Below are 12,402 nucleotides of genomic sequence, written 5' to 3' on the forward strand. Positions count from 1 at the left end.
AAGGAAGGCAAAATAAGTTCACACACAAACATTAATATACATTTTTCATGTACACAAAAACTGTACACTGTGATAGTAGCCAGGGCATTACTTAGTTTAAATAATAATGTGTTCCTGCTGTCTGAGATGTTCTTTGTTTCTGAGTAGAGAGCAGGGGAGAACAGAACAGAACAGCAGATGGGGTCCAGGGCATTCAGATTTTTATGGCTGAAAGGGCTGCATCTAAACATGCAGGGGAAAGACAGACAAATGACATGAGTCACCTCGTCTTCAACCTCTGACTTGGCATTTTGACAGGCAACAAAGGGAAAATAGATCCCAGATGACGGAAAAAGAAAAAGGACAGAGAAGTGGGGGATAAACAGATTCTGTGGGAGACTTCAGCCGACGCAAATAGAAAAACAAACACCAAGACTGAAATGAAAGGTTTGGTTGGGTGGATGTGTGTATATTGGACAGAGTTAAAGGGTGGATTTTGATTTTGCCATCCTGTGTCCTGGATATGTCCAGGAGAAACCTGGAGAAGGACTGTTAAGAAGGACATGAAAGAGTGTGGCCTCGCCTGGGGAACGCTAACCAAGTAACCTGCTGACTAGAAACGGTGTCTCTCTTGTGGATGCCCATGCGTCCCAATGCATGAAGAGGATTACCAGTAAGTAACTAAGTGTCAGGCCTTAGTAGATGAAGTGGATCGTCTACCCATATACCAAATGAAAGGTTTGGTTGTGTGGGTTTGTGCATAGTACATCAGAGAGTCAATGGGTGGATCCTGTGCCATGCTGCGTCCTATTGGATGGGTCCTTACAGGAGTCTTGGCAGGTCGTCTACCCATCTACTTGCAGACGTTGACCCACTCAGTGACTCTGCACTCCTCACAGAGCACGTAGCAGCACCAGTGGAAGTGGCAGTGGCACCTCTCACTGCGTGTCTGCTTCAGGATGTTGTGTCCTCTCCCGCAGCACAACGACCCGCAGCTGTCCATGCTGTGGCTGGTCTTGTTGCAGATACGGCCCTGAGTACCCAGAGAGTCCAGGGACGGCTCCCGCTCACAGAAGTCTGGCGACTTCTCAAAGTAGACCAGCTCACGTGACACACTGCTCCTCCGCCGACCCCCATTGTTAGGGCCCCCCGCGCCCCCAGACCCAGTACCCCCGCCGGCCCCGTTCCTGACCCCATTTGAGGCACCATTCCCGGCTGCGACCCGGGGGTTGAACATCCCGTTGTTCTTGTTCTGGGAGTTAATGAAGATGGCGGAGAGGAACTTGTCCCTGAGCAGAGACCCCAGAAGCCTGAACTCTGGGGACACGTACCAGCAGGTCTTGAACTGGCAGCTGCCTGACGTGCCGTGGCATTTACACTTCCTCTTCATGTTGTCAGTCACTAGCTGTGCAGGGGGAAACAATCATGTCAACATCCATAGAAGTCTAGAATGGTTTTGATTGCAATGTACTAGGGTAACAATTATAAATGTATTTAAAATCATTTATACATGTAGTTTATAGATAGTTTATAAATCTGTTATAAAAATTTATAACTAATTGGTTCAATTCAATATTCAATTCCATGAATGTTAGAAAACTTGACGAATTCCATTGTGAAACCTTCATCAAATGAGAGCCCGACTCTTACTTGCAGTTATCATACAAAACATACAAGATACAGCCTATCTCACCTGTCGGCCAACCCTGTTGTTGTGTATCCTCATGCGGGCGTGGATATCCCGTGGGGAGCCCCGGGAGTCCAACCAATCCCTGGAGAATCTCTCCCCGAAGCGGGCGTCATGGCTACAGCCCCCCCACTCCCAGGTCTCCTGCAGGGGGCTGAGGTCCTCTGGCAGGGGCTTGAGGAGGGAGGAGGGGTGGGTAGAACCAGAACGCAGGCTGGCTGGCACATCTCTGATCTCCTGGGGGTGTGCGCCTCCTCTCCCACCCCCTCCCATGCCCACTCTGGCTCCTCCCCTCTGGAGGGTCTGCAGCTGCAGCTGGGTAAGTTTGAGGCGAATCTTATCGTCGTCCAGGCGACGCTTGGCCTCGCAGCCGCAGCCCTGGAGCTTGCCTAGGCTGCAGGCGGAAGCCACGGAGTGGGCCACACCTGCTGCCAGCAGGGACAGAGAGAAGGCACTCTCCCTGAAGCCTGGGGGACAAGGACAGACAGACACATCAGTCGTGACGTCATCACACTGGGTGTTATCTAAATATCACAGAAAAACTTCATATCCTGTCATTACTCTTATTCTATAAGCACAACAATAAATGTTTATGTCAGCATACTTTTTTTGTCTACCATCCCCTCGAAGAGCCTAAAGATTCTGACCAGGGAGATAGAGGGGTCTGGAGTTTTTCCTGATCAAATCATCAAGTCACCAGAAACTCCTGGCCCTATTCCCAACCCCTTCTCCCTGCGCTCCTCTGTGTGCCTCTCACCTCTGTTGAGGATGGCACTCTGATGAGGCAGCTTGCTGTGGCTCTCCAGAGTAGAACAGTTCCACCGCTGGTCTCGGAGCTGGTGCTGGCACTCGTGGATGGCCACCTGCATCATAGAATGAAATACAACACTAGAATGGAAATTGGTATCCTGGTAGCATGACTAAAATGACGGCCATCTTGGTCAGGGAATCTTTCATTCTAGACCCTGATAAAATATGGTCAAATATTGTAAAAATTGTATACTATATCTCTATGACCTGGATGCCCTGCAGTGCAGAGGCCGTCACGTCGGGGCTTTGCACACACAGACGAATCTGACGCTTGCTCAGGCCCGCCAGCCGCAGGCAGACAGAGTTAGGGGTCAGAACCGGATCTCCTGCCACCTTCAGACCCAGGATGTCATTACACAGCACCCTGAGGAGGGGATACATATGTTGAGGAGGGAGTGAGGGATACAGAAGAGTTGGCCAAGGGTTCATCAATCAAGTCCTAGAGCAATATCTATCTGTGGAGGAGGTCCTATAGTGCCTGGTCCGACTCTTCATCTAAGAGTGAAAGCGTCATGTAATGAAATGAAGATTCAGAGAATAGGTATTCGCTGAGACATATAATGCATAAGACTTAAGAGATAGCTTAAGTTCTGGGAAAAGTTGTAAGGACATAGAATGTTGATTATATCTCTAGGCTTACCATCATATCTACAGTATTTACATAGCTTCACTATTTGTTTTAGTTGAACAAATTACAGTAGGCCTAAAGAGCAGCAGTGTAAAATCATGTGCAGTAGAAACATGGATGACATTGTTACTAAACCAACCATCTGTGCCAGTTGACAGCTGGAGTTGCCTAATAAAGAAGGAGATCTACACATCCTTAATCATGCAGTCTTCCAACTGTTGGTTCTGATTAGCTTGTTTGTGTGTGTGTGTGTGTGTGTGTGTGTGTGTGTGTGTGTGTGTGTGTGTAATTACAGGTCAGAAACAAGAAAACATTTGAAATCGTGATGACAGAGGTAGTAGCAGCAGCAATAGTCAGTTAGTGAGACAGAGCTGAACCGAAACATCAACGCATTGTAATATATGCACCAACTTATTTAACTAAAATACAACACTGGATAAGACTGATGGAAATACCAGTAGCCTGACAGAATCTTTCTCCGATTTTAATTTTCGATTTAATTAATTATCTTTCCCGGAATGCTCATCGAACATCAGTAACCTACCCTCTCTACTTCTCATCACTCTCGGGCTACTTACGTGATTGCAGGTGACATAAGTACCGCTGCCAAAATCAGGACTTGGTCCCAACGGAATTGATGTGATATCTCCATTTTGGTAAGCGTCTTTCTCGACGTGACATTAAAACACTGGTGTGATAATCGATTAAACAAAGAAAAGAAGACGAGTGGAGTAGATTATCGATGTGCCTCCAAAAGAACGAGGAGTGAAGAAAGGGAGCGGAATAGTTTGGGGCGAACGTGAAGGGGAGGGGGAGAGAAAATAAGGGAGTGGAGATGCCGCTGCAGGCGGTTGTTTTCAAATGTATTGACCTTATGAAAAAAAGTATCAACAGTTGACTAACAGTTACGTGAATTTGACCGATAGTCAATAAGTGTTATAACGCAGTATCCAAAGATTTTACGCGCAGGCACCATTTTCCTTACCATCATCACCCTCGGCATCATCTCGTATATGAACACAGGTCGAATGTGAGTGGGAGTTCTGACTGCACTGAACAGATAATGGAAAAGCATTAACATTTAACATCATTGATAGGGAGGTTTCCTGTTTTGTTGGATACAATTGAAAGAAAACGAGCATGTATTCAGATGAAACCCAAGTAAAAAATCATTCTAAATGTCCAGGGAATAAATGACTATAGAGTGCTGGGGGGAGGGGGTTGGTTAGTTGGTTGCTGCTGCTGCTGCTGGTTCCAATGTAGGCCTACGACAGGGAGCTCGGGGCAGCAGCAGGCAGGCGCACAGCGCTCCTCTTGGCTCTCCAACAATACTTGGGCACACAGTCATCTGCCCCCCCCCCCTCCTCCCACCTCAATAAGCACGTCTGTTCTTTATTATTGTGTTTGAAACAACTTCTTCACTCCGTAACAATCTGCTTCTTTTCTTTTCAGAGGAAATAAAACGTTCCTTACAGAAGGGAATAATGAGGATGTTTTATGGCATTTGCAATAAGTAGCCAAAGTTTGAATGAACGATTTTTTTCTTGATGTTTGTAGAAGTTATTGTTTATTGCCACAATTCATCCGTTTTCAATTTATTTGATAAACTGTTATTGTCACAATTCATACAGTTTCCTAGAAAAATGTGTTACACAATAGCCTACCAAAATTGTTTTCTCCCTGCCCTTTTAAGTTTGGCATCTTGCCTTTAACATGTATGTGCCAAACATGGGTATTTTCCCATGCATCGTTTGGAGACCGTAGCTTCCCCAAAATGACAAACGCACCAGATACTATTGAGGACGTGATAAAAGTTCTCACCCAGCAGGTTTCCAATGGTTGATATGACGAGACCATGCAAGGCTATCCCGACCGCAGTTAAAATTAACAAAGACAGGCCTACACTCTTGGGGAAAAAAGGGTTTCGAAAGGGTTGTTCGGCTGTCCCCATAGATAGGAGAACCCTTTTTGGTTCCAGGTAGAACCTTTTTTGGTTCCATGTAAAACCCTATGTGGAAAGGGTTCAACATCGAACCCAAAAGTGTTCAACCTGGTTCTCCTATGGGGACAGACGAATAACCCCTTTAGATTCTAGATAGCACGTTTCTTTCTAGGAGTGTATATTCTATCATACGCAAAATTAGTTATTTGGCATATGCCTATAGTAAAATAGTAATTTTATCAACAGGTGCATTCAGATAAACTATCAATTCCCGTTAATCCCTGTTCTCCTTCAAAGAACAAGGAATTATAACATGGAAACGCGTGATGTAGTTTCATAAAATTGAGTTAAAATCCCCCTTAAACGCCGCCGGTTCGCATAGTGACACCAATTCATCATTTAATCTCCTTCTATTCCCTAAGCTCCGGCAATGAAAAGTGCATTAGCATTCTAGCTTGGCGTGTATATCTAAGTGGCTTAAAAAGTGATTTGAAGTTGATTTGTATATAAAAGGCGTCCCTTTATCCGGATTGGGGGCTCTAATCTTCTCGGTGTTGCATGAGTGCCCCAGGAAGCCCGTTTGAGCAGCAACTTTAAGGAGCGGGAGTATAATCGACGTAGGATAGCACTCATTAAAACCGCTGGACAAAAGATCACTTCCTTCTGCTATCATGTCTTTAAACCGAGAGAGAGCGAGAGAGAGAGAGAGCGAGAGCGAGAGAGAGAGAGAGAGAGAGAGAGAGAGAGAGAGAGAGAGAGAGAGAGAGAGAGAGAGAGAGAGAGAGAGAGAGAAATAATTATCAGATGCCATAATTCCATTATGGATGAGAGAGAGAGAGAAATAATTATCAGATGCCATAATTCCATTATGGATGATGTACGCGAAGGCTGATCCTATACCTAAACAAGAAACTCCACTCCAATCATATACAGAAACAGATATAGGCTAAGGACATCAAGTAGCCTGCTTTCAATTAATTGTCTGTCTGGGTCTATGTAGTGATGGGAGAAAATTCGATAGTTGCATATCGGGATATGATTTTTGACCTAATATCATATTGTTTTGACAATTTCACAATATTATTTTTGCGTTAGTTGGCTGTACCTGCACCAAAACTCCAGTATTTTTCCTTTATAGCTTATGTTCTCCATCATCTTTTTAAATAGGGAGGCAATTTGTTTTCAGTACTTTCATTTCTATGACTGATCAAAACGTTGTTGTTTTCTCATGGCTCTCTCTTGTCCCTCTGCAGCAGACATAGTGTGAGCAATATGTTTGGAACATTGAATCGCAATACACATAGAATCGTGAGAATTGCAATGCATGTCATATTGCACCAAAGTATCGTGATAATATCGTATCGTGAGTTCCTTGGCAATTCCCAGCCCAAGGTCTATGGGGGATATTTTCTCATCCTCCACACAGTCTGTAGATGATGAGTTGGAGACGCCGCAGTGTGACTGCTGCTCTGATCACCAGCCATGCATTGAGGGAGGTCTGCACGCCAGATGTTTTGGGAATTCATTTATTTCTTTTTGGGTGACATTAATCAAACCTAAATCATTCCAAATATGAATCATCATCTCAAACGTGAATAATTAAAATTATGACAGCATCCTCTCTAAACTAAACCCTCTTCCCAATATTATGAATCATCATGATTCATCAACTTGGGTCTCATTCATTAATCATGTGAATGTATCACGTAGGCTATTCTTTTTGATGATATTGTGTGTGTGCGTGCGTGCGCGTGCATGCGCAAAGTTTGGTAAGAGTGAGACAGTCTCCAAAAGTATATTTCATATTTTAATTGGGCACAAAATGTAGGTCTCTAAGTTGGCATTATTTAATAACAAAAAAATAAGACAAATATATGGTATAAGCTGATTGAATGAAGAGGCAGAGAAATGGGTCAAGCCACTAAAAACATATTGCGAATGCATACGAGAGAGTTTGATAAAGAAGGAGGAGACGCGGTTAAGGGAGTAATCCTACCAGCGGGTAAAAAGGGCAGTTTAGATGGCTCATATTCCGCTGTAACTGTACTGTACCGTGACACCGACCAGCCTCGCGCATACAGAATAGCGGGAGGAGAACACCGCACTGTGCGCACTCACAGTCACAGCAAATCTCCACACACAGACACACACATCTCAGTGTTTTGACTTGAGAGGGACTTCATTCAGGAAGACAAACTGGATGTGGAAGACAGAGCATGAGTCAGCATTAATTTCCCTCATTTCCAAGGAATCGATGGATTCTTTGATTACCGTGAGATTCCGTTAGTAATGTGTACAATTTACACTGGTGGATTGCCCTGGCAATTTTTTTCTTTTCCTTTCTCATCTGTTCTGTCCGGTTTTGTTTTCTTTATTCATTGTGCCCTATGAAGAGAATTAACTATCCCTCCTTCCAATCCTATTGAAAAGGGGGCAGAAAAAAACAGAGGGGATGAGAGCAGCAAATCCCTTTTTTATTCCTCTTGTAGTGCTCAATAAGAGAAGAATGTGTCGCCTATCACTCACCGAGGGGATCAAGTCTTCGGGACTGTCCCACGCGCTCAATGCGCTGCTGTGCAGAGCAGAGTTAGACAGAGAGAGCACGTGAAGAGAACAGCAGCAGCAGCATCCAGCAGCCTAGACTGGAAAGACACTTCAGCACTACAGAGGAGGACTCATTTAGCAACCTGTTTCCTCTGTCTGACTGTCTCCTCACCAGATTCATTTCAGGCAATTATTATAGGACAGGCTCCTCGTTGCTTTTTCACCTCCAAAGTCCCTCTCTTTGGAATGTGGTGTGGTGAGTAGGAAGTTGATGCATTAGGCTACCTGCTCTAATTTGATAACCTGCATGGGAGAATGATATGCTATCGGAGAGATTAATAAACCGGTAGCCTAACTTTTATAATAAGAGTGACTCCTGTAATACGAGATAACTGCCCTATTTTCATTATCAGTTATTATGATCAGTTTTATTTATGGGCCATCACTAAGGAGCAGGAGGTGAACACGTGTATTCCATCTACTAGATTTATGTTTGCTTAAAAATATGATTGTTATCATAATTAGAACCAGGTATACAAAGTGCCTGGAATTCAGATGGTGAATTTTGACATTTGCCTGCTCTCTCTTCACATTCTAATTGAAGACACAATGAGGATCCTCGCACTGCTTCTGGGGGTGAAAGCCGCGTGCATCCTGCTGGTTTCCTCGCTCTCAGGCACGGGGGCAGTCAACAATAGCGGCCGGTGGTGGTGAGTTGTTGAGTTTATGTGTGATGTATTCATTCAATTAAATGCGCCTCCTAAGGACCTATGCTCATTTCGACGGAGGGTGCAGCAAAGGAGTCAGTTAAGTGGTATAGTGGTTTATTGCCTGAAAGATGCTGTGCTCTCCTCCAATGTCAATTGAATTAACACTAAAGAAAATTGGTAGACCTATTATGTTCGAAATAATAATGTGTTCTTGTTGGCACCGGATTCATAATTTCAGTTCATTTCTGCTAGAAAACCAAGCAGCAACCACAACCCATTAAGATTTGAGGGTCTTTGGATACCACCTCCCAATTAGAGCGAGCAACTAACTAACTAGATCCAGCCGGTTTTTAATCGAAATGAATTAGGCCTACTTTCTCCATTAAATTATTTGATGTAAAAGAAAGTATTATGTTTCAATATGATAACGATGTAGTTTATTTTGGGATTGGTTCCAGCCCATATTTATTCAAGTCAGCCTCTCTCTCGGTCTCTCTCTCGGTCTCCCTCTCTGTCTCTTTCTCTCCCACTAGTCATTTTGACAGTGTGGCTTGAACGCGAGACAACATTTTTCTTTCCAATGTGGGATAAATTAAATATGGATTTATTTCATGGCAAAGAGCAGTTCCATTCCAGGTCGTATTCTCAACATTCCACTCTATATAGGATAAACTGTAGGATGCCAATGTCTGCATACATTTGTTATAAACTATCAAACCAAAATGTGAAAATAGTGTTTCTTACACTAACTTACGTGGACAAATATAAATGAATTAGGCTTATGTTCATTGAATAATATGCATTCTGTAAAATTAAATACATATCATCCCTATACTGCAAAGATAACAGTTGCATAAGTAATATTTCAATGAATAATGAAAATGATAACGCAGACCTCAATATAATTAGTTAAATGTTACATTTTGGACAGCCTTGCAATGTCACTGGGGTAAACTATTTGTTTGACATGGGTCTGACTTCTAACCCAATCCTTATCACTATAATATGCCAAGAAAATAAAGAAGGAAAATACACAACGAGAGAGAAGAAAATTGGATTGAAATATTTCTCCGAAGATGGGATAATAATGTTCCAAAGCCTGGACCGACCGCGCACTACCGTCTGGTCCTGATCAGTCAGTTAATAATGATGTGTCTTTCTGATTGTTAACGGTTTGCAGGAGACAACAATTAGGAACGTAACTGTAACCATAAATATAGTAGATGACAACGCAATATGGTAGTCATATTGCAGCCAATAATGGCAGCCATAATCATATCCGATTAAGTAGATTGTAGATATGTTGAAGTTGCTTGTTATTTCTTGTAGCTGATACTCACATTCCAATTAAACTGATTCCATTATCCCATTATTATCAGAATCCGATATGACTAAATACATTTTAACCTAATTAATTGTTTTAAAGTCAATAGATTCAATGAAAGGACCAATGTATGAGCTTCTCTCTAACTAACTGATTCCACCCTGTCTTCTCTTCCTCTCTACTAGGGGGATTGTGAATGTGGCCTCCTCTGCCAACCTCCTCACCAACTCCAAGAATGTCCAGTTGGTCCTGGACCCCAGCTTGGCCCTGCTGAGCCGTCGCCAGCGCCGCCTCATCCGCCAGAACCCAGGGATCCTCCACGCAATCGCAGCCGGCCTGCACACTGCCATCCAGGAGTGCAAATGGCAGTTCAGGAACCGCCGCTGGAACTGCCCGACCACCCACAGCCCGGCAATATTTGGCAAAATCGTCAACCGTGGTGAGTTGTCTGTTGTCCCTCCTGGCCTCCTCATTAAGGCAATGGGTGGACATTTTTGGCGCAGAATGTCATGGAATCTTGGTTTCTCTCGTAGGTCCCTTGGGAAGAGAAAAGCCTATCTTTACATATCTTGAGATTATGACATTCTAAATCATCATTCAGACCAGATTGAGCATAGTTGCATTACTGTCCACTGCCAAAAAGGTTGTAAAGCGCTAAAGAGAATTGATGCTGTTGTTGTGTCAGGTTGCCGAGAGACAGCGTTTGTGTTTGCGATCACAAGTGCGGGGGTGACCCATGCGGTGGCCCGCTCCTGCTCTGAGGGAGCCATTGAGTCGTGCACCTGTGACTACCGTCGCCGGGGGCCTGGGGGCCCTGACTGGCACTGGGGCGGCTGCAGCGACAATGTAGACTTTGGCCGGATGTTCAGCCGGGAGTTTGTGGACTCTAGCGAGAGAGGAAGGGATCTCCGATACCTCAACAACCTACACAACAACGAGGCAGGGAGAATGGTGAGGGAGCCGTTGATTCATAGATAGCATTTCATTATGTACTGTATGTTCACTCCTTTTCAGTGATTCTCCTGTATCAACCCATTATTATGAATTTCAGTCATGTTTTCCTTCACATTTCTTCTCTTCACATTCCTCCACATTTTCTTTGCTCTTCACCGTTTTTCAAAATGTTCTTAACTGTTCACATCCTCCATGTTTTATTTCCTCCATTGCCTGTGTCTTCTCCCTCCAGACAGTGTCGTCAGAGATGCGGCAGGAGTGTAAGTGCCATGGCATGTCAGGGTCATGCACCGTGCGTACTTGCTGGATGCGTCTTCCCAGCTTCCGCGCCGTGGGGGACTTCCTGAAGGACCGCTTCGACGGAGCATCCCGGGTTGTCTACGCCAACAAGGGTTCCAACCGCGCCTCTCACCGCGCCGACCCACGCCATCTCGAACCCGAGAACCCCGCCCACAAACCCCCGTCATCCAGAGACCTGGTCTACTTCGAGAAGTCGCCCAACTTCTGCTCCTACAACGGCAAGACGGGTACCCACGGTACCTCAGGGAGGACCTGTAACAGCTCGTCTCCGGCACTGGACGGGTGTGAGCTCCTGTGTTGTGGTAGAGGGTTCAAGACCCAGACTGAGAAGGTCACTGAGAGGTGTCACTGTACGTTCCACTGGTGCTGCCATGTCAGCTGCCTCAACTGCACCAGCACACAGACGTTACACCAGTGCCTCTGATCAGGGGAGAACCAGGAGGACAGGGATGGGGAGATGAAGATGGACTGGTTCTTTGGGCAGGTGGTGTGTAGATACAGGAATAGAATCCTGTGGGTTGCCTTGGTAGAGAAGGGAAGGGCTAACTCTATAAAGGGGCAATTGGGGGGTGAAAAAAAGTGAATACCGGAGTACTAGAGTTTAATCAATGTTTTTTGGGATGAAAGAAGAGAGAAAATCACAACGTTCGACTACAGGGTGTAGAAGGAGGGAGTGTGTGTTGTGTGTGTACGTGTGTGTTGTGTGTGTGCGTGTGTGCCTACGTGTGCTTGCTCCTGACGCTCTGTGGTAACGTGAGAGTATGTAAGTGTGTTTACTGGGTATTTAAATGCTGTAGCTATCCAACCATGTAGAATGGAATGGAAACCAATCCTCTCAATGGCTTCCCAGCACGAGTAACAAGACCAGATGCAGATTAGGTAAAATAAAGTAGTTAAACAGGAAATAGAATTGTGGCAAGAAATAAACAACCAAAATTAGTCAGAGAGACGCTGGGATTTAAGGCTTTTGCCCTCTCTGACCTTACAAGATACAGCTAGTCTCTCTGTTCTCTCCACCTCTTCCCTCTACAGCAAGAGAGAGGAGTATGGGCAGAGGAGAGAGGAGTGATGGGCAGAGGAGAGAGGAGTATGGGCAGAGGAGAGAGGAGTATGGGCAGAGGAGAGAGGAGTATGGGCAGAGGAGAGAGGAGTATGGGCAGAGGAGAGAGGAGTGATGGGAGAGGAGGAGAGAGAAGTGATGGGAGAGGAGGGGAGACGTGAGGAGGGGACAGGAGTAACGGTTACTGGACAATGTCAGACAGATGTCTCTGTGGCGGGAAAAACTCAAGCATGGTCTCTCATAAACTGGTGAAGAACTTTAACGAGGGTGGTTATTTTAAAAATCATTGAGGGTTTTTCTACTTTTGCTACAGCTACTTTCCTCACATAAAATTGTGTGAAGTACATCTCCCGGGATGTGCAGTCCTCTCCCCCAATTGCTATGTACTTAGGTCCTGGACGTGGACCAAGCCCTTATGATTCCCTGTCTAACTCACCACACATGCCCTCTTTGTTTAGATTGCT

At 44.8% G+C, this 12,402-nt stretch overlaps 2 protein-coding genes across 2 annotated transcripts; one reads left to right on the forward strand and one right to left on the reverse strand.

Annotated features, from left to right (window-relative positions):
• Window positions 1-832: 832 nt before the first annotated feature.
• LOC311150327 (protein Wnt-10b-like) lies at window positions 833-3,756 on the reverse strand (the record flags this gene model as incomplete). The annotated part of the gene is made up of 5 exons (XM_084187732.1): window positions 833-1,384; window positions 1,673-2,133; window positions 2,424-2,529; window positions 2,684-2,840; window positions 3,683-3,756. 5 exons carry the CDS (start codon window positions 3,754-3,756, stop codon window positions 833-835), a joined length of 1,350 nt encoding a protein of 449 aa, XP_084043858.1.
• A 4,443-nt stretch (window positions 3,757-8,199) lies between these two features.
• LOC311150328 (protein Wnt-1) lies at window positions 8,200-11,302 on the forward strand (the record flags this gene model as incomplete). Its single annotated transcript, XM_084187733.1, has 4 exons — window positions 8,200-8,300; window positions 9,810-10,063; window positions 10,310-10,575; window positions 10,811-11,302. 4 exons carry the CDS (start codon window positions 8,200-8,202, stop codon window positions 11,300-11,302), a joined length of 1,113 nt encoding a protein of 370 aa, XP_084043859.1.
• Between the last annotated feature and the right edge of the window lie 1,100 nt (window positions 11,303-12,402).

This window comes from Coregonus lavaretus (assembly GCF_964263955.1).
Source record: "Coregonus lavaretus genome assembly, chromosome: 22".
Taxonomy (NCBI): domain Eukaryota; kingdom Metazoa; phylum Chordata; class Actinopteri; order Salmoniformes; family Salmonidae; genus Coregonus; species Coregonus lavaretus.